The sequence below is a fragment of the Tinamus guttatus genome, unplaced genomic scaffold (assembly GCF_059628265.1).
Source record: "Tinamus guttatus ecotype Peru unplaced genomic scaffold, ASM5962826v1 Tinamus_guttatus_pri_ptg000288l, whole genome shotgun sequence".
Taxonomy (NCBI): domain Eukaryota; kingdom Metazoa; phylum Chordata; class Aves; order Tinamiformes; family Tinamidae; genus Tinamus; species Tinamus guttatus.
In genome coordinates this window covers 3,499,635-3,519,684 of record NW_028288822.1, presented here as the reverse complement: position 1 = coordinate 3,519,684, position 20,050 = coordinate 3,499,635, and the positions used below count along the sequence as shown (strand labels likewise).

General features: G+C 37.9%; 1 protein-coding gene across 1 annotated transcript in view; it reads right to left on the bottom strand.

Annotated features, from left to right (window-relative positions):
- TNIP3 (TNFAIP3 interacting protein 3) overlaps positions 1-20,050 on the bottom strand; it is a 36,701-nt gene that overhangs the window by 10,262 nt on the left and 6,389 nt on the right. Inside the window, exons 3-9 of the mRNA XM_088527694.1 lie at positions 13,269-13,355; positions 12,250-12,339; positions 11,066-11,131; positions 9,619-9,750; positions 7,844-7,972; positions 2,980-3,096; positions 217-342 (exon numbers count right to left, since the gene is read on the bottom strand). Of these exons, the coding sequence (XP_088383820.1) occupies positions 217-342; positions 2,980-3,096; positions 7,844-7,972; positions 9,619-9,750; positions 11,066-11,131; positions 12,250-12,339; positions 13,269-13,355 (747 nt within the window). The remainder of the gene's footprint in view (positions 1-216; positions 343-2,979; positions 3,097-7,843; positions 7,973-9,618; positions 9,751-11,065; positions 11,132-12,249; positions 12,340-13,268; positions 13,356-20,050) is intronic.

Below are 20,050 nucleotides of genomic sequence, written 5' to 3'. Positions count from 1 at the left end.
AAGCACTCCCTTCACCTACTTGATTTGGAAGAAGCCTCTAATCATTTCTGATCTCCTTACTGCATTACTTCAGAATGATTTCATCCCAGGTGGTGACCTCACATAAAAGCTGATGTCAATTAATGGAATCCAGAAAGCTTTGGGTTGTGTAAAAAGAAAGAAAATAAAAATAATACACACATGTGCTGGCAACAGTAACTTTCTTTTGACTCATACCTGAGAATTTAGCTTATTCAGTTGAGACTGTAAACCCTTGTTCATCTTCTCCAGTGCTTCTTTCTCCTCATTAAGTCTCTCTCTGTCAGATCTTTCCTTCCTGAAGTCTTCTTCATATATTTGTACCTGCAATCATCAACATTGAGTATTTGAATTTTGGTCCACAGCTTCTGTAGGTCTAGGCCCTTGTAATTTAAAAGGGCTGATTAAGGAATATCCATTTTTTAAGATTAAAAAGAAGATACGAGATAGTAAGATAGACAAAGACATAGATCTTTCTAAGGTACAAACAGTGGTAGACAAAAAAAAAGAAAAAAAAAAGTCAGATGTAAGCAGTTAGCATCCTGTAGCAGACGGGAGGTACTGGCAAAGCATAGAAAAAAAATGACTTTTATCATGCAGCCTGGCAGAGTATTATCACTCCATCCCATCTATTGACAAGCCAAGTGACATTCTGCTCTTTTCACAACCCACTGAATGCCATGTGACAAGCCTGGTCTTGATGCTACGCTTCCTTATGCCTTTTTGTAGTTATCTGCAGTTTTATCTTTTCCACAGCTTTAGCTCTCCAGTGAAGGTATAGCCCAAAGAATTAAACTGTGATTAATGTTTTGTAAGTGATAGTATTGAGAATCATTATTAAGGATTTTTTTCTCATCACTGTTATGGCCTCAGAAGAACAGACAGGATTTAATAAAAAAAAAAAAAAAAAAGCAATCTCCAGGAGGCAGATAATAGAAGCTATAGGTGGAAAATGTAATTACCCCATATACCTTTTGTCTGCAGCATGGGAGTTCTGATTCACTCTCTCAAACTGCAGCCCAAAGAATCTACCCACCTCAGTCTGGAGGCAGAGTGTTTTTACACTCTACAGTGTATACTTACACAGTGATAAAGGGAAATACGGAGTTTTGATCCTGGCAATAGATGATAAACTCTCTTTTATTACTGAGGGATGTAATGGCTTGTCTCTTGTTATGTCACCTAGTGCTTGAGTCATAAACCTTCATCCCATTTTAAAAAAAATACGACCACCTGACACAGTACACGATTTCAAAAGCAAAATACAAACCCAGAAGCTAACTGGTGGTTGGTCAAAAAACTAAGCAAGCCAGGCAGCTTATGGGCAGGCAGCTCCCTGACAAAAAGTTCAAGATTGGTCAGACAGCAAAGCCCCCATTGTGCTGGAGACTGCCATCAGAACTGGTTCTTTCAGTTGGCCACTAAAGGCAGCTGATGGGCTATTTAAATAATTTGCTTGCTGCTGCTCATGCATTGTGGATAGCATAGCTCTAGTTTTCCTTTTCCATCAGTACTTCACAGCAAGCCCAAATAAATGTTAATACCTCAAGAAAAATAAAAGCAACTCACTGTTATATTAATCATTTTCATTACTAGCCTCTTGCAGCTAATTTTTGCAAGGTTTTTTGGACTCGACTACATATAATTCCCTTCCTGAATTATAATGTGTAAAAACCCACCAAAAGCTTTATGTGTGCTCGCCTGGAAACTCAGCTCCATGGCCTGTGCCTGAAAGATGCATAAGTGCTGCTGACCCTCACAAGCATAGCTGTCACTTGCAGAAATCTAGGTCTCTTGTATCCCTGTTGTAGCTATATGCTTCTCTCCGAGGTATTTCCTCATTTATTTATTTATTTTTCCCCCGATTCACTCCCTGCTGTCTGACCTCCCTCCCCAGCTGCAGGACCTGTTGAGGCTGCAAGAGAACAAACTATCACATTTGTGCTGGACATTCTGTTGTCCTGAGAAAGAGGGGACACCTCCCAAGGAGCGAATGGCTTCGTCTCCTGTGTCGTGACCAGGGATGGGCTGATGACAGCCAAGCTATGGTGGGATTCTATCACGTTCACGTTTGTCCCAAGGGCTCTTCTTCCATACAGTTATAGCCTTCTGCTCCATTTCGCGCAGAGGGAAGTCTGCACTGACTGTATTGATTTATGCAGCAAGAAAAATACATTCATAAAACAGTTTCCCCATGAGAATCCTGACCAAAAAAATGTTTTACTCTATTGTGTAGAATGAAATAACTCATTACTGTAGAATCAAGTGCAGGATTTTACTCTCAAGCATGTGGCAAGCATTACATTAGAGAGCAAAATCTGGCTCTGCTGTCAAACGTGACAGAAACAAGTATTTTATTCCCATTGAACAAAATTCTCATTCTGATCACATCCATTTGTGTGTCAATAACATTAAATCAAACACTGTCCAGGATGTCAGACCTAAAATGTAAAATTATCTGAAGAGTATCACACTTTAAAATAGATTCTTTCATACAGAAAAAGTACATAAAGAACTTACAGTGCTCAAAATGAAAACAAAATAAAAAAGCATGTCTATACTGACAGAGGCAAACATTTTGACTGCAATACCAAGACACACTTTGATTTTTCCCAGACTACGATTCTTATATAATTTACTATAATTTTAGCATTGCCTCTGGATTAAAATTAGTCCACAGCAGAAAGCTAGCCAACCAGCACATCCCAGAGTCATGAGACCTCTGCACTCTGATGCTTCAAGCTGGACACTAGGCTTTATTCCAGTTCTTTGCAAAGACTGAATTTAACTTCATGGTATGATGACTGCATCTCAAAAAACACACCATTTCAATAGATTACAGCTAAACTGTTTCTTTCTTTCAAAAGCAGCATATGGCAATTCTACCAGAGACAGTTTTTAGGAAAAGGTGCAAATTACCCTGCCTTAAGTTCATCCAGGCTTACTTCCAGTTGTTCTCACCTGCTGTCTGAGAACTTCAAGTTGGGTTCGCATATCCTCAAGGTTGTTCTTATCAAACTTTGCTGAGAGAGTCTCAAGAGCAGAGGAGTGCTGTTTTTTCAACATATCCAGAAGGGCCTGCAACATAAAACAGCAAACTCATTATATTGGGTTTCACCACATCAAACAAATTCCTTTTAAATCATGAAAATCTTTGCACTCTCAGATTAAAGTGATCCAAGGACTATTTTTTTCCCTTTACTTGCAATTGTTCCAATAATATAAACTGGAGATAAACACTGTGAAATACAAACAGACACATCAAAATCCAACTTCGTAAAGCATCCGTGATACATCCATGAACTTGAGATAATACAGTTTAGAAGACTGTGCTTTTATTTACAACTATAACCCACATTTACATATGAAAATCTAAGTTGCAAAGTCTCATTCAGAAATATCATTTTCTGTGCACATCAGAATTTGGTAGAGGGGAAAAACAAACTCAGGAAAAGAAAACAAACAAACAAACAAACAGAAAATCCTCAAGAACTAAAGCAATATTCAGAAATGGCCTAAAATGTGACTACAGTAGAGTTTGATTCAAACACTTTTCACACTAAAAATACAATTTCCGCAACAGGAACCAAAGTCACTACTCCAGCTGAAAGCAAGAGAGCTTATGTAGTCTCTATAGATAGTCACTAGAGGGAGCGATATATACACACTTGTCTAACATACTGCAGTTGCTCTCTTAGTCAAATTCTGCAATAGTCCTTCATAGACTTTATTTATTTTTCAGTTGTATCCCACAGCTCTCCCTTGGAATGATTTTTAAACTATTCTCACTCCTTTCTGTCTATAAATAGCCATTATGCACACACATTTCTCGCTTACTCTAGTGCAAGAGCTGAACATTTGATTCTGGCACCTTTCTATGTCCCTCAAGGAAGACAGGGAGTCTGTTAACTTCATCCAGTTTTAGAAGGTCATTTTCTGCTGGCTCTCCCCAGCAGCCCTGTCTGGCAATGCTCTCTTCATCTCATAAGAGAATGGGGAAAAATCATTTTCTCAGGTCAGGGGGAGTGGCAGACCAGAAACCTGACAGCTTTTGAAAGACCTAGTCCCTACAATAACCAACACACGAACATTATGCATTTAATCTTCCCCGAAATGTTAAAAGAAAAACACACACCACCAAAAGCACCTTGCATGGGAAACCCAGAAAAGGGAGATAGATTATCTAATATGCTGCTTTCTGCACAAACTATGGAGAAGATAGATTGCTGCTGTACTAAAAAAAGGTATGTACTGTGTCAGTGCATAACCATAGCTTAACACAGCCATGAAAGCATGAAGCTCTGTTCAGAAAGCCTGCTGACTAGGCCTCCTTTTGCCCTTCTGAGCCACTGCTAGTTGCTTTTAAGAAATGATATATCAGTTCTCTGCACAAATAGTAAAATAAATAACAAAACCAAGCTACAAGGTGTTGTCTACACTGGGAATGGATTGCCAACAGCAACAAGAGTCAGTAAAGTTTACCAGAAGCCCAGTAAAAACAAAATGTTCCCTGGTCTACTCCAACTCAAACCCTTTCCCTGCTGTGTGGCTTGCAAGCGTGCTGCTGGGCACAAATCTATGCTTTTATTCTCCTCCCTGTCTACGTCGGATACATCTTAATCTTGCTGACAGTCACAGAATCACAGAAGTTATTTAGGTAGGAGGGGAATTTGGAAGGTTGTTTAGTCCAACTCCCTGCTCAAAGCAGGCCTGATTTGAGCAGGCTGCTCAGGGTCCATCAAGTTGAGTTGCGAGCAGCTCCAAGGAAGGGGAGTTCACAGTCCTTCTATGCAGTCTCTTCTAATAGTTGATCACATTCATGATAAAATAAGAAATATCCCCCAAAACAGGAACTTCAAAAGCTTAAAAATAGATAAAAACAAGATGCAGACTTTTTAAAAACTTCATTTACAAGAAGTAATGTGAAACCCAGTTTTGTAAGTTCTAATAAATATGAAATGACAACATGAGTAAAGATAAATTGGTTTAGGGTCAAAAAGTGTGAGAAAACATTACGAAGATAGTCTAAGGAGTGCTAGGTATCTGGAAAAAAATAGTCCTATTTGATTCATGGTAATGTTATTAGAAGATCAATCGTGACCGCAAATAAAGTAGGCATGGGACATCAAAGGAAAAGTAAGCTACTTTAAGTCTCCAACCAAGCTTGTTAATCTAAAATAAGCAATTTAAAGAAATGAAAGAATTCTAGATGTCTCCTTTAATCAATCCTGGATTCAATTGTCACTGATCATTTGGCTATTGCTACTTTAATAAAGGCCAAAGTGCAAAATATATCCAAAAAATCAAAAAAAAAAATCAAAAAACTGAAAGAACATGCAAGAAAAGGCTTCGGAGGCAGATGGATGAATAATCTCAAGAAGAAATAACATGCTGCTAGGGACTGGAGAAAAGATTTGATTCCCAACAAAAGGCACCCTCTGGAAATGAAAGGGCAAGGCAAGAGAGACAGTCAAATTGAGCTGTATTTCCTAAAAGAAATTAAACTAGAAAAAAGTATTTCACTATAAAAATAAAAATGAGATTTTATAAAAATAAAAAGGAAGGCACCATGGAGTGAGGCTGGAGGCAGGATTAAGGTGAGTAGCTTCCAATAAGGGTCATGATGTAGAGCACTGTGGCTGCACAAAGTATGACTGACAGCGAGAAACACGTACAAATGAGAAAGGACTTGCAGCTTATTGAATTAAAGTCAGCGTCACTTAATGTAGTGCTAAATAATAGTCATTCAGAAGTAGTGAAAATTGGAACTTGCTATTACAAGACTAGCAGCACTTATATCAAAATGGAAGTGTTTGACTGAAAAATAACTAATGTCGTTCCCAAAGATAAAAATGAAAAAATTGGTCCATGCAACTACACATCTCTTGAGCTAACATCAAGAGCATGCAAGGCTTGAGAAGCAATTTTGAAAAGAGCTTTAGACATGAGAACATGAATTAAATGAAGCACTGGACATATCTGTTTACCCTGTTATCCTTCATAACAGAACAGATTTTCTAAACAGGGGAAATAAGCCGATCAGCTCTAGTGTATGTTTTAACAACACATTTGAGATGATGCTAAAGCAAAGATGTCAGTTAAGTCAGGGAGAAACACAGCTAGTACTTGAACTATATGGCAAACATGGAAACAGCTACAGGAAATTCAACAAACTTGGCTAATGGCACTGTAAACTACTGTGACACTTCAATGCCACTTCAGTCTTGCAAGCATCTAGGTAGGATCAAATCAAACATGATACGTTGGGTTCTCTGGAGGAATGGATCAAAGTTAAATGTAACTAAAGAAAGAAGTGTGATGTCCTTAAGAACCAGTAGTAATATCATCCATAAACTGGGACCTAATCAGCCTAAAAAGACTGGGATGAAAATCCGTCCATATTAGCAAGTAGAGCTGCATTTCAAAAGACTAGAAGAACTGAGCTAAAGTGTCGCCTAGGTAAAATATGATTGCTCTGTGTACCTATAGGAAAAGAGTAAGGGTAGTGAAAGGAACAGGACAGATTTGTTTGAGAATAAGTATATCTACCTAGACAAACCAAAATAAATTCAGACAGAGCAAAACTGATGAAAACTTCTATCCAGCAGAAGCACAGTAGAAGCAATTTAGGTATTTTCAAGGTAAAAACTGATTAATTGATAAAAATTTGCAAGGAACGTCAAGTCACTGAACCTGCAATAGCAGGGGACTAGACTTAAAAAGAGAAGCCCTTTCAGCCATACATGTACTCATGGCATGAGTATGTATTCTCATGAGGAACAAAAATACACAGAAAATCAGTAATGTCTTACATTTGTATGTGAGGAACTGTGATATGTAAAATTGGTATTTCATTTATAAGAGTGGTTTATTTACTCCCTAATTGTAAGATTACAATAAAGCAAAATAAAACACTGAAGCAAGGTGTTTTACAAGTCAAACAAAACTTCGAATGAAAGTCACGCCAAGGTTTTAGGCAAACCCTGTCAATGCATTTTATAAAGACCATAAATTCAGTCAAATTCTTGTATACGGCAACATCACAAAAAAAAAAAAAAAAAGTATCGACTTTCACATCATGGTCCTCTAGCTTGTGCATCACTAAGTTATACAGCAATGGTTATTGCAGTGCATTACCTCAGGAAGCATTTGTGGTTCATCATGAAATATAAAATTGTTAGAAAACACCCACTGCTTTATAAGATCTTCTAATTACGCCAAGTTGTCATGTGTATTACTTTCCCTCTACTGGAGAAAAAAGCATAATAAAAACAAGCCAAAAAAAACCTTAAGCTCTTTTACAGCACTTCCCTCACTTAGATATATGTATACATATAATAAATGAAAGACAGGACCACATTTCCTAGGTAGAAAAAAATATTATTCTCAAACACAGAATATATGCAGAGGAAGAGTTTTAAAACTGGTTTTAGAACTGTGAGATGTTTTTAATCACAGTAAGTCACTGGATGCATATAAAAGCATCTTTGTAACATGGCTCATTTTAAGGAGGGGGAACTCAAGAGAGTTCTGATACACAGACAAGTTTTAGAGATGTCAGAATTCTTCTCAACTTTCCTCTTTCCAGTACAAACCCTGCTGCCTGCAAAGCATACACACCCATGAGCTAAATTAAGCTGTTGTTTTTTTTAACCCAGCTCTCTGAGTCTGTGATCTGTGGATTAAGAAATTTCAAATTGGCTACCATGAGCAGGATGTCCACCTAGCTTTAAAAAGAAAAGCACTGTGCAGTTTCAGTGCCTGACAACAGAGACCCTATAATGAAAGGAAAAGTTCCCAGTCAGTGGCACACTCTTGTTCCTACCTTATTGAGACGACTTATTTCACATTCATAGTGTTCTTTGTTCTTTATCATCAAGGCATTTTTTTCTTTCAGGAGCTTGTTCTCTTCCTTCATTTCATGGAGGGCACCAGTGAGGATCTTTATTTCTTTCTGGAAGGCAAAAATATAGAGAGAAGCTTCTGACATTCAGAATATCTGCTGTCTGGCAGATATGCTGACTCCTGTTGCCCCAAAAGCTGCTGGTAAGGGAGACAACAAGAAGGCAGATGGTCAATCACAGCTTGGCATGATAAAGTTTATTGATGTTGTTCTGACTGCTCACCGTATGACAAGACAGAGAAAACACCCCAGACTAAATTACGCTGCACCTGCATAAAGGCATGATAAAGCTGGCAGGCCAAGGAGATGAGCAGCATACGGATGCTCATCCCAAACTGTGTTATTCTCATCAAAAAGCCAAGGCAAGAGTTCAGAAGAGACCCAGCTGCTCCCCGTGCCAAGCAACTCTGAAGACAACATCACGTGTCAGCATTGTGGCTTTCTCCACTATATGAACCACCAAGGCAGGTGTCAACCAGCTAATAGTATTTTTCACAGCTGCCATATCTTAAAGAGTTGGCAGTAAAAATATTAGTGGTATGAACAAGAAAGATTACCTTGCACTGGACTCCACATTTCTGAAACACAGGCAGTGATTCAGAAAGCTCATAATGATATGGGTTGCTTTAAAGCACACCAACAGTTCTATTGGTTTGATATTCAGACCACGCTTCACTTAGACCATACCATAATAGATAAGCAAATAGGATGAATGTTCTGCTTATGAAGATGAATTTTAGGACTTTACACTTTTTTTCCCCACCTGCAGCAGCTAACATGCATCTTATCTGAACATGGAAGTGATGCATTTGCCACATTGTTTCAGGTTTCTTTCATGTCACAAAGTTTCCCACGAGGAGCGGGAAGCCTGACTTCAGTTGTTAGAATTCAATGCAGAAAATCTTGTAAAAGGTTGTAAAGGGTGAGGTACCATGAAAACAAATGAGGTTAGTAAGCACTGTACTCTGCAGCACTTGTATGCATAGAAGTTTGTGTTTGTCCTGTCTTACATTTGACATGTTTGCTGATCATTTAAGTTGGTGGATGTGCTTGGGTGGAAATTCAGCATCACCTTTACATGCAAATGCCTACACAACAGCTGATGCCTAAGGAGTCTTGAGAGAGACCATCAACCAAACTCAGGATGAATCGAACAGCTCTCTAGAAAAGACTGATCAACTGAATTGCTTTCACCGCTAATGTGCTGACCACACCCCAAATCTCCAAGCTCAAACAGCAGCTTATACATAAAAGTCTACACTGTCTACCAAAATTTAGCTATCTGGAGCTGAGTTCCAGTGCTTTGGTGCAACATGCATTTTGTGCAACACCTGCAATGATATCCCTATCTCATTTGAAATCACTGAAGTGTTTTTTTTTTCCACTAGATGCAAAGTTCACCCACAAACTGAACAGTTCAGAAGGAAATCTCTGCAAAATTCATATCTATCTGCTCTTTACTTCCCCACACACACACCTATGTTCTCAGCCAATTTCTACAGAAATGACTGTCTCTCAATACATAGCCGTCTGATCAGAAACCAGATCAGCCACTGCTTTGGATTTAATACTGAAGAGCACTCAACACCACAAGCTCATCTAATTGCTGTGCTACAACCCACGCTGTGTCGCTCATTAAAACATAAAGAGTAAAGACAAGACAGCATTCAAATTGATAACAGAGAGCGTCCTCCTACCGTTTCCTGCAACGGCCTGTCTCTGTCCAGGAACTGCCAACTCTCATTTTCTGGACGATTTTGATGCCTCTCTTCCTCCAGCTTGCTGACTCTCCTCTGTGACATGTCAAGTTTGGCTTTCATTTCTACCAGCTGAAAAGAAAACAGTATACCTGGTGAGCTGACTGGAGATCCCAAATCCTGAAATCATAGCATCCCTACGGTGCCTCCAACACCTTCCAGCTCTCAACAGATCAGGATAAACAAATGGATATGGTTGGGTATAAAGATTCCAAGCACTGATTTAAGCTCCTCCACCTCCAAGCCTTGCTGCTCTGTGTGCAGTGAAGATCCTTAAGGATTCTGAGCAATTTTTCTGTTAGCGTTAACCCAGTTGGCTCTGGTACAGATTTTGCTATCAAAGGACATTTATCATGTGGCTACCCCCATTTATGAGTTCTACATTTTCCCGTTCTTTCTCTTCACAATGGGGGCTCCTTCTACAGTGGCAAACATTCAAAGACACCAAATCAGAAGCATAATATTAAATGAGGAAGAGCCATTTAAATTCTTCTCTGTGGAAAAAAAAAATCAAGAAAAAAACCATCAGTAAAGCTTACTAAGAATTAGCATAGAGGAACTTTTCTTTATAAGCATGTGATGTCACTCTGAGAAATTCCTTTTCATGGAAAGAAACAAGAGAAGAAGTGTCAGTCACTGAAACAACTTGCTTTTCGGGATATCAAACAAAACTATAAACGGCCAGCTTCACTAAGCAGCTGATTACACTGTCTGTGACAAAGGTGTCAAAAAAGGAAGACAGCTATTCCATTGACAGCTTGACAAAAAAGATGAAAAGTTACAACTTTTAAATGTTTTAATAAAAAGCTTTCATATGGGATGGTTTCACAAAGGATGAAATCCCTCTGTACCTAAAGGGGGTAGCATTCACTCAGGATTTATCCAAGATCCCCAGTGAGCTTCCAGGCTGCACAGGCCACAGTGGAAGGTAGTAGGAACTGGAAGAGACAGCACATGAACCAACAGATATGAGGCCAGGAAGAGCAGGGCCTGGGCACACCAGGCACTGCACGCTCATTTTTAGGGAACTCTTGTGCTTTCTTGTGTGAGGAACTTCTATTACCTTCCAAAGGATAAGACTTCTGCTATTATATCCACCACCCTGGTCCCTATTACTTTAGGGCTGGATGTGTTTCCCTGGTCATTTTGACCTATTGAAAAATGTTTGCACGTTATCTTCACTTCTATTATAAAGCCTTTCTTTTTCTCTCTCCTCTCTCTTGTGTGAGCTAAAGACAAAGTAAATGTGATACTAGGTTTTTTGTTTGTTTGTTTTTTTTCCAGATACTAGAGCAAAGCCTTGTTGGTATTTATACAGAGGGTGTAGCTACCTGCACAGCAGGTACAGAAATAGTACCATTTAGAAGAACATAAGTGAACATTTTACCTTTTTTTCATAGTGCTGCTTCATACTTCTAAATTGATGATCCCATTGCTTGTTCACATCCAGAAGCTGTACATGTCATCAGAATCAACAGTAAACAATCTTTGTTTCAGCATACTCAATATACAAAGAATAGGCTGGCTTTCTAATCCTTTAGCTCTGAATCAAGCATTCTATGATTCTATGATGTTCACAACCTTCTCATTATCTGGCCAGCTCATATCAGAAAAAGCTTGTCAAAACTTCAGCAAGTTGTATGGCCCACCTGCCAGTTCTTCACTATTTCAGTTAAGATGCATGAATATTCGGGAAGTAACATTCAGGAAACATGCAACTACACAATAAATTACAAGTGAACCATTTGTAACAGTACAAATCCCAGCTTCCAAAATGGCCAAGGACTTCCTTGTTAGTTTGCTTTAAGTTACATGCATATATTTACAATTTAAAGGTCACTGACTTCAAACAAATGAACTGAAGATGACAATTAATTGGAATTTTTGCTTTGTGCAAAGCCTGCTTACCTTTACCAATACTACTAAACAACTAGACAACCTTCAGGGAAGGAAGACTGGCCTCTATCATGCATGTAAGCAGAAGGAGCTAAGTCAGCGTGTATGCACATTTTCATAGTTTGCATTTGGAGAACTCCAAAGAGCTCTCAAAAGCAGGTTGCTTTGCGGGCAAGAGGCTCACCTTTTAGGATGGTCAACAAGAGACTGTGACTAAGGTTATACTTGTTACTACTCACAGTGATTCCTTGGCCTTTACAAGAGAGATTAATAAGAAAGTTTGCCCTCCGTGTCATGCAAATTTCTACTTTTCTAGATTCATAGCTGTGTTAACAACAGAGCATAATTTACTTTGAGCCATAGTCCCCCAATGCCTAGCTTGGTAGCTATAAGCAAGACTATAGAAATTAATTTAAACGTAGGTTTAAGTGCTTACAGGCCTGGGGTTGCCAAGAAATGCAATTCACAAAGTCTCTACATAGAGCTTTTCCTTCAATAACGCAGGACTAGATTTTCATATATAAATCATAGGCCTTATTGGAATGGCCGGTGAAAGCAACTGAAGCATATGCATAGTCTAAGTCCTGGTGTTAAGGCACTTTCTCCCCTAGAATTATTACTAATAACATAAGGCCTGTGCTAGAGGATGCAATTGTAAAGGTTACTTAACATTACCTCTCGTCTCTGTCTTTCCAGTGAGAGGATCTGTTGTTCCACAGAATCAGCTGTTGTAGTCTTCTTTTTGGTCAATAATATGTGCTTTGACTGAAGGAGAAAAAAAAAAAAAAAAAAAAACACTGTCAGCATTCTTTCTCCAAGCTAAGATTATGATATGAAACTCCCATCCACTCTGCCATGTGCCCATAAAGAAATGTTAAATTCTTGTTAAATGCTGATACAGCATTTGTATTTCAGTTCCTTTACACCTGATGTGTACTCCTGCTTTAAGCCCTGCTTATTTTGCGTGCTTCCTTAAGGCAGTCATTTTGCAAAGAGAAACAGAAATAAATAGAACTATGTCTACTTGCACCCCCTGAGATGTAGAAATTCAAATAGGAAATCAATGGTCTTACAGATGGCAATATAAACAAGTAGCAAAAGCCACAAAAGTTAAGTGTAGGTTAAAAAGGGTGCAAGTAATTAGTATTAAAATAATTAGTGCTACTGTCCCAGTAAGTGCTTGCAGGACCAAGGCCATATTTTTTCCACACAACGGGTTCAAAACAAGCAATAAATAAAATGAATGGGCCATTTGCCCAGTGAAACTTAAATTATTTCATCCTTAGACACGGCAGTTTGTCCATGCAGGACATAAGCAGATAAACTCTTAATTTTATAATGGCAATGAAGTACATCATAGTTTCCATGAGGTTTCTATGGATTCTCATAAAAACAAACCTGTAATCTATTAGACATACTTTACATATCTATATATCTGCATAACTATATACACCCACACATGTGTGTGCAGAAAATTCACTGTGCTAGATACCTGGCCATTTGAGGAGGGAATTTTTTTTTTTTTTTTTTTGTCTCCCTAGTCTAAATTCTCAGCCCATAACACAGAAAACTAAAGAACAAAAGCCTGTGCACTTCTGAGGTCTTAAACCTCCCCAAACCATTTTTTTCCACTACTTTAGCTCATCCCTGTTAACTAGATAGGATGCCAGAAGACAGGTAAAACATTCACTTACTTCTAACTGGTCAGACGAAGCTTCCATTTCACTTACATCTGCCCGTGCACATCCAGAAAGGATTGGAGCATCTGATTCACTACAGGTCTTTGAAAGAGAAGAGCAATGAAACAGATATTTAAGTTACCTAAAGAAGCAGGGAAGAAAATACACAAAGATGTACAGCACACATACAAGCAAGCAGCCTAGAGTAAGGAAAAGGTGATGGGATTTTAGTTTTAAGCTTTTTCTCCCTCCCAGCTGGGGCTTCCCAGAATGTTTAAAGCAGACTGCCTGTGACTAACGTACAAGGCCTAACGTACAGTACTTTGTTTCATGGGTATGTAAATCACAATGGACTGGCCAGTCCACCCCCGAGAGGAAGTTGCATGTGTACGGGAAGGAAGAGTCATTTTTTCAGTAAATAAGGGAATAGGGTTTTTTTCCCCCCAGACCAGAGATTTACTTCCAGTTGAAACAAAGCACTTACGCAAGCATGACAAGTATTATGTGAGAGTAAGGGAATAGGAATTATCATGACAGAAAAGGAGCGAGTCACGCTTGCAAAGAGGTAAAAGTAAAGTTTGTTAACAGCTATAGGGAAAAACACACCCATACAAAACCCAAGGCATTTCAGGGAACTCCGAAATTGGAAAATTGATTTACTTTCCCTGAAGAAAAGCTACACAAAATTTTAGAACAGATTTCACTATTCTTCTCCTAAAGACTTATTTTTTGCAGTTATAGTCACTTGCGAATCAAGCTTTAAGGTATGCTGGTCTGTTCTGAACCCTTTTAACTTATGCCTCAGTCTTCATTTGGAGAAGTGGCTAATAACAAATAATACTACAACGCATCCACTAAATTTTCAGATACAAAGACAAAAGGAGAGAGGAAAGCACAAAGTATTGTCATCTTCAGCAATAGAACTCTGAGTTTACAATGACTTTGAGAAGGTAATGTGAAAGAAAAAACCTGTCCTTGTCGTGGAAACATCCCTGGGTCTGAGCTTTTTTCACCAGAGGCAGAGATTGTATAACTGTTTTTCAAGGAAAGGAATACAACACTAAAGCACTTCTTACACAATTTAAGATAAAAAAAAAAAAAGGCATAAATCCTTGGGAAAGCTTCCAATTTAAAAAAAAAAAAATTGAGACGATGTGGTTGGTAACATGTGGCTAAGCAGGTAATGTGTGACCAAACGTCTCCTCTTTTTTGTAGGTCAAAAAACAAAATTTGGAAGAAAGTTACTATTTAAAACTATTCATATATCAAATATACCTTGCCCAGCCTGATACTTCTTCTGAATTTTGCAGTTTTATGAAGTAGGCAGAAAAGCTGTGAGATATAGTAAAAGAAGTTAAAAGACAGATTTGATTTTAGAAAGAATTACATCTTGGATTCTATCAAGAATTTATTTTACTCATCAAAAAAAAAAGATTTAATCTATATAAGTATCAAAACTAATCTTTTGAAAAAAAGACTATCCTGTTATGACTAGTAACACAGACACAGCAACACGGTTGCCTTTTTTTTTTTTTTTTTTTTTTGCCATTTCTGTTGTTATTTCTATATTGTGAAAAAAATACATGCCAGTAACCATCACACAATGAAACAAAGTAAGCTACTACCTAAGCAGGTTAACTGAAACAGGAAAGCTATCCTCCAGAAAACAGAAATGCAGTAAGGCCAACTTCCAAAATGACCAAACACTCCACCCTACACGAGAGAATGTAGTAATAATTAAACTGTAAAATCCCCATAGTGGGGGAAGAGGAAGGACCACACATTATAAAAATGAGACAGAGCCTTGTAATTTTTTAAAGGTTTCTGTCAAATCAAAGCTTTCACATAAGGGTTTCAAAGGCATTTACAAAGCAGGCAATAACCCCATTTCACACATAGGGAAACAGAAGAACTGAATGCTAAAAGTGATCCAGGTGCTAGTGTCAGATCAGAGAGCAGTGAATGATATCCCTCTCTTACACAGTCTGTCTGTGGCTGGCACACGTGCTGCTGTAATGTCCATCAGCAGGATGTCACTGCGTAATTTGTATTCTCCCTCCCAAGAAGAGGGAGAAAGTATTTCTGGACTAAAGTTACTGCACATGAAGAATCAAACACTAGATCACCTGCTGAAGAGAGATTAATGTCACCCAACAGAAATAACTGGAACAGCAACTACCTAACATCTGATTACAATGTCCTGGTGTCTTGTGTAGTATTTGCTTCAATCCTATGGATAATAAGTTCACAAAAAGAACATGTTTGGTCCTTATATTACCAACACTGAACAATTCACCAGTCCATATATATATAAACAAAAACTTGAAGATGTATGCTTGACACTAAGTCCATAGTTGCTAATAACTTAATTACCATATTAATCACTATTAAAAAAAAAAAAAAAAGATAATCTGGGTTTCAATCTCATTAATGCTAAAATAAATCTTAGCTAATTCCTCTTCTTTCCAGTTCCTCTTCTAACACAAAGAATGAAAATATGTCAAGTGAATGTCTAATGGAAAACTGTCAAATGTTAATGTTTTGATGATACTGCTGTGTGAAAAACAGATTTCAGATGAACAATAAATATCTTGATGAATTTTATATCTTTGCACAATGCCTATAATCAGTTAGATCTTAAAAGACATGATATGAAGTACATCTCAAGGGCTAGAACATGCTGCTTAAAAAAAATGGTGTAGTTCAAGTTGCTATGTTAACAACTTGATGGGAGACAACTGTCTTGTTCCCTCCTGTACAAGGGCTTTTCTGTACTGATTGCCGCTAAAGAACAGTACCAGCTATTAGAAAGAGAAGATTATGCCTAAAAGCTAAAATAGAAGAAAAGCTGACAAGTAGCAACCAGAAGTTCAGACTCTTCAAAAGTGCTAGAGTTCTTCCAGTGAAAACTTGGAAACGTTCAAACAAAACTGCTGTGTCTCTCTGAAATCAACTGATGATACTGAATAAAAAAAATGAGAAGACATTTACTGTCTTTAAAGTTGCAGAACCAAAGATACTACCTTTATTTAACAATCTACTGCTACGCGAATGAAAAACAACTCAGTTTTAAGATAGTATTGGAGAGATTCAAAAGCTATTAGCCTTCTAAGGTCAAAAAAGACTATTTTAAACCATTTATGATTGGTCTAAAGCTGCTGAATCAAACATGCAGTTTTTAAAATACTTGCAGAATTCTAGTTCAAGACTAGACCATAAAGATGGATGCATCAGAGAAGAGGACCATTTACAGATCCAGACTAACTTCTAAAAAAGGTAATCAGATCTGCCAGTCTGTCAAACACAACGAGATCAGCTACAGATTTTTCAGGAAATATATAGCTAGTGTGGACCAAACCAGCAAGCTACAGAGTCACTGGAAGCCCAGAGAGGGCAAAAATCAAAGTTAGGGAGGGCGTCCATAAAGTCCTTCGTATGGCTTCTTCTATCCCAAACAAGCGGATTATATATTACTACTCCTACTACGGGATTGTGATATGTGATTGTGGCATAAAGCTCCACTGAATAAAATTTAACTTCTTAGATTTCAGCATCATTCAAGTAAAAATGGAAAACAGAGAAGCTTGGAGTAGGTTCTATGCTCCAGAAGAGTAAGTGGAGTTTGGTAACTTAAGAAAATAAAATTCATACAAGAGTATTTATGAATTACTTTATTTCTTTAGAGAGCTGATGAGACATGGCTCCTCCCAGAGTACTGACTCATTTCTTTTCTATTAAGATGTGCAATCAAAATGCTTCTTGAATGTCCACAGGAACCATTTTGTTCCTCTACTTCCACTGTAATATGACTGTTACAAAGACTGATCAAAGCAGGATGAAACATATTAAAAAATGCCATGGTGAACAGGCCTCCACCTGCAAAAAGTTCAAGTAACAATCTGAAACCTTTTGTAATACCTGTGAATCATAATTAACATCTACATTCTGCGAATCAGTACAAATTCTTAGTATGACCTCTACCCTGTTTTCCTCCTACTCCTGGCACTGCTCCCCCACCACCCATACCCACGTTTCTAGAGCGCAGGGCACTCTTTGGCATTTAGGATTTTTGTGTATGCTACAGGTGAAACTGACAGTAGAACTGACAACACATATTTCAAAAACCACCAGACAGGCACCTCTGGTGTTCTGCACTGTAGCGGGCAACACTTCAGTCATCTTTCATTTTTGTTGTCTTATATTAAAGACAAGGATGAAGGGAGAAGCACCTTTTATAGCAAGCACTTTAAGCAAGCCCAGGGAAGAAAGTGTCAGATGCCTCAGCATGTGGCAACCAGGAATGTCCAGCAGCTATCTGGGCACACTGCAAGGAGCAGAAACAAGGCAGTCTTCTCAGCTATTACAGAAAAAGCTTCCTCGGGAGCAAATGGGACAAGGCAGGGTTTGCTTCCCCTCAGATACTCACTGATTTAGCTCTATGTGGTAGCACAAAACTGCCTGCAAGGGCAGAGGGGAGAGAGTAGCTTAGAGACATTTTATTAATTTCTATTATGTTCTATACTTTCCATTGGTAAGGGCTTCAAAGTTGTTTCATTCCACCCCCCCCCCGTTTAAAAAAAAAAAAAAAAAAAAGGAAAAAAGAAAAAAAAAAGAAAAAAAAAAGCTATGGGAGAAATATATGGGAGCTCTGGCCTGCTCAGGATCCTCTCACAAGCCTCAGCATGACAAGAAGCTAAAGTTCTCAGCTTTAGACTGTTGGACCCTCATTCTGGGAAAGGCGTCTCTTACAGCACTTCAAACCAGGCAAACCCAGCGTATGACTGAATATAAGATATTCTAGATAATGAAAGACACCCATCACTTCTGAAAATCCTGGCTGTTCACTAATTCCAGTGAAACTAAGACCCATCTAAGAGAATCTTTCCTCATTGATGAGGAAATGGTAAAAATCATCTACATTTTTTTCTTCCTAGCCTATCACATATCTGCTGCAAGAGTTTTTTAATTGTATAGGTCACTAGCAGAATTGTAAAAGTCAGATTTACTCTAAGATTGCTAAAGTTCAGTGGCTTCAGGGTAGCTTTGCTTACATTTTTACTACGTTTTTGTTTTGCCTTTCAAACATTCTCAAAACTGTTCTGAAATCTTTTAATCTATTTTGAGTAGATAGAGTACATTTCGCAATGGTAAAAAAAAAACCAGAGAATTTTAGTTGCAGAGTAAAATCAACCTTTAAAACAGAAGAAACTAACTCCTTCTTTCTACACATGGTCTGTATGCTTTACCCAGCTACAGAAATCTCTTATAAAGAGATTTTCCCTTGGTTAAGTATGTCAAACAACCTCTTTCTTGCACATTGTTCAGTTAAGCACTCTCAATACTCTAACAAAAGTTAGTTAGTGTAGATGTGAACACATAACTTAATATATGGGAATCAGATAAAATTGGAGCAATGTTTATTCATTTCCTCAAGCTAACAAATGATCCCATAAAATATGTTAACTCTCCCACCAATCCTTGTATTACCTTATGCTGACACATAATTAATTGTTTTAACTGTTACTGTTCTTTCCTATTTGATACTTTTCTGGGGGAAGTACATGGGATGGAGAGGTAAAATATTTTCTTCATACAGAAAATCTTGGTGAAGCCTTAATTACTGCAAATACTCTGCACGCAGTAATGCAGGATTAGTACTATTTTTGATTTTTCTTGTCCTTCACTTTCTCTATCTCCAAAATGAAGGACAAGGAACACCCTTCTTCATGAGGCATGTTGTGAAGACTGGCAGTTTGCACAGACTAAAACCTCTGCAGAGCTGGACCTTAGAACTCTTTTCATTCCCGGATATTTTCAGCAATATTTAAGTAATGGTACAGAAGAAAAAGTAAAGGAATGGATAAGTAGAGGTGAATTAGTAATTGCATAAAACAGCACCCTGACAAGCAGAATTAAGTTACGACTGATACAGGAACTATAGAGCAAAGAAAGTGCTGAGAGTTAAAACTACATATCCTGCACAGCTAAACACACTATAGAAAAAAAGAAGGCAGCGAACGGGAACTGTTCATAGATGCTTTCAGATAAGTCTCAAAAGTGCCCTAAACTAGAAAAATATGTAATTTTGCAGCACAAAATTTTACTTTTCATCTCAGAATAAAATTTAGAGAACAAAACAAGCTTACTTTGCCAGACAATTTCCTGACGAATTGCCCAGTGCTGTAGTGAAAGGTGTATTTTATATCCTTATCCTAATTCCTAAATACAGACTTTTCCCTTGTTTCCATACTAGATCAGCATCTCATTTCACAGGCTATGACTTTCTTATTTTTAATTTGGTATTTTATATCCTTTATAATAGGAAATATTTTAGAGTTTCCAAAAATATTACCTTTTCCTGCCCAAATATAAAATCCAGAGCATGTGCTCCTAGCTTCTTATACTGAGACTATTGGACACACAACTGAATTATCACTTACTTAACGTGCAAGTCAATAACCAGCTAATGGAAAAGTTACTTGCCTTAAGAGAATAAACAAGAAAAAAACAAGGAAAAAAACCAAAAACATATTCCTACTGTGAAAACATCATAAAACATTTTCCTCCTTTCAGCTATGAATCATATCTACATGTGCACACCCGTACATCTTTCAAGGGCAAGCAAACTGCTAAGGATGCAAAAACCCGCAAAATGCTACAGAAGCAGCATTCTGTGGGAAGTACTGAAGTACTCTGCAGAAAGGTTTGAGATGAGCACACACTTTTTCTTTCCTTTCCCAAAAATCCTTTTCTGTATCTTTTTCTATTGAAGAGAGTATAATACGCAGGGGAACAAG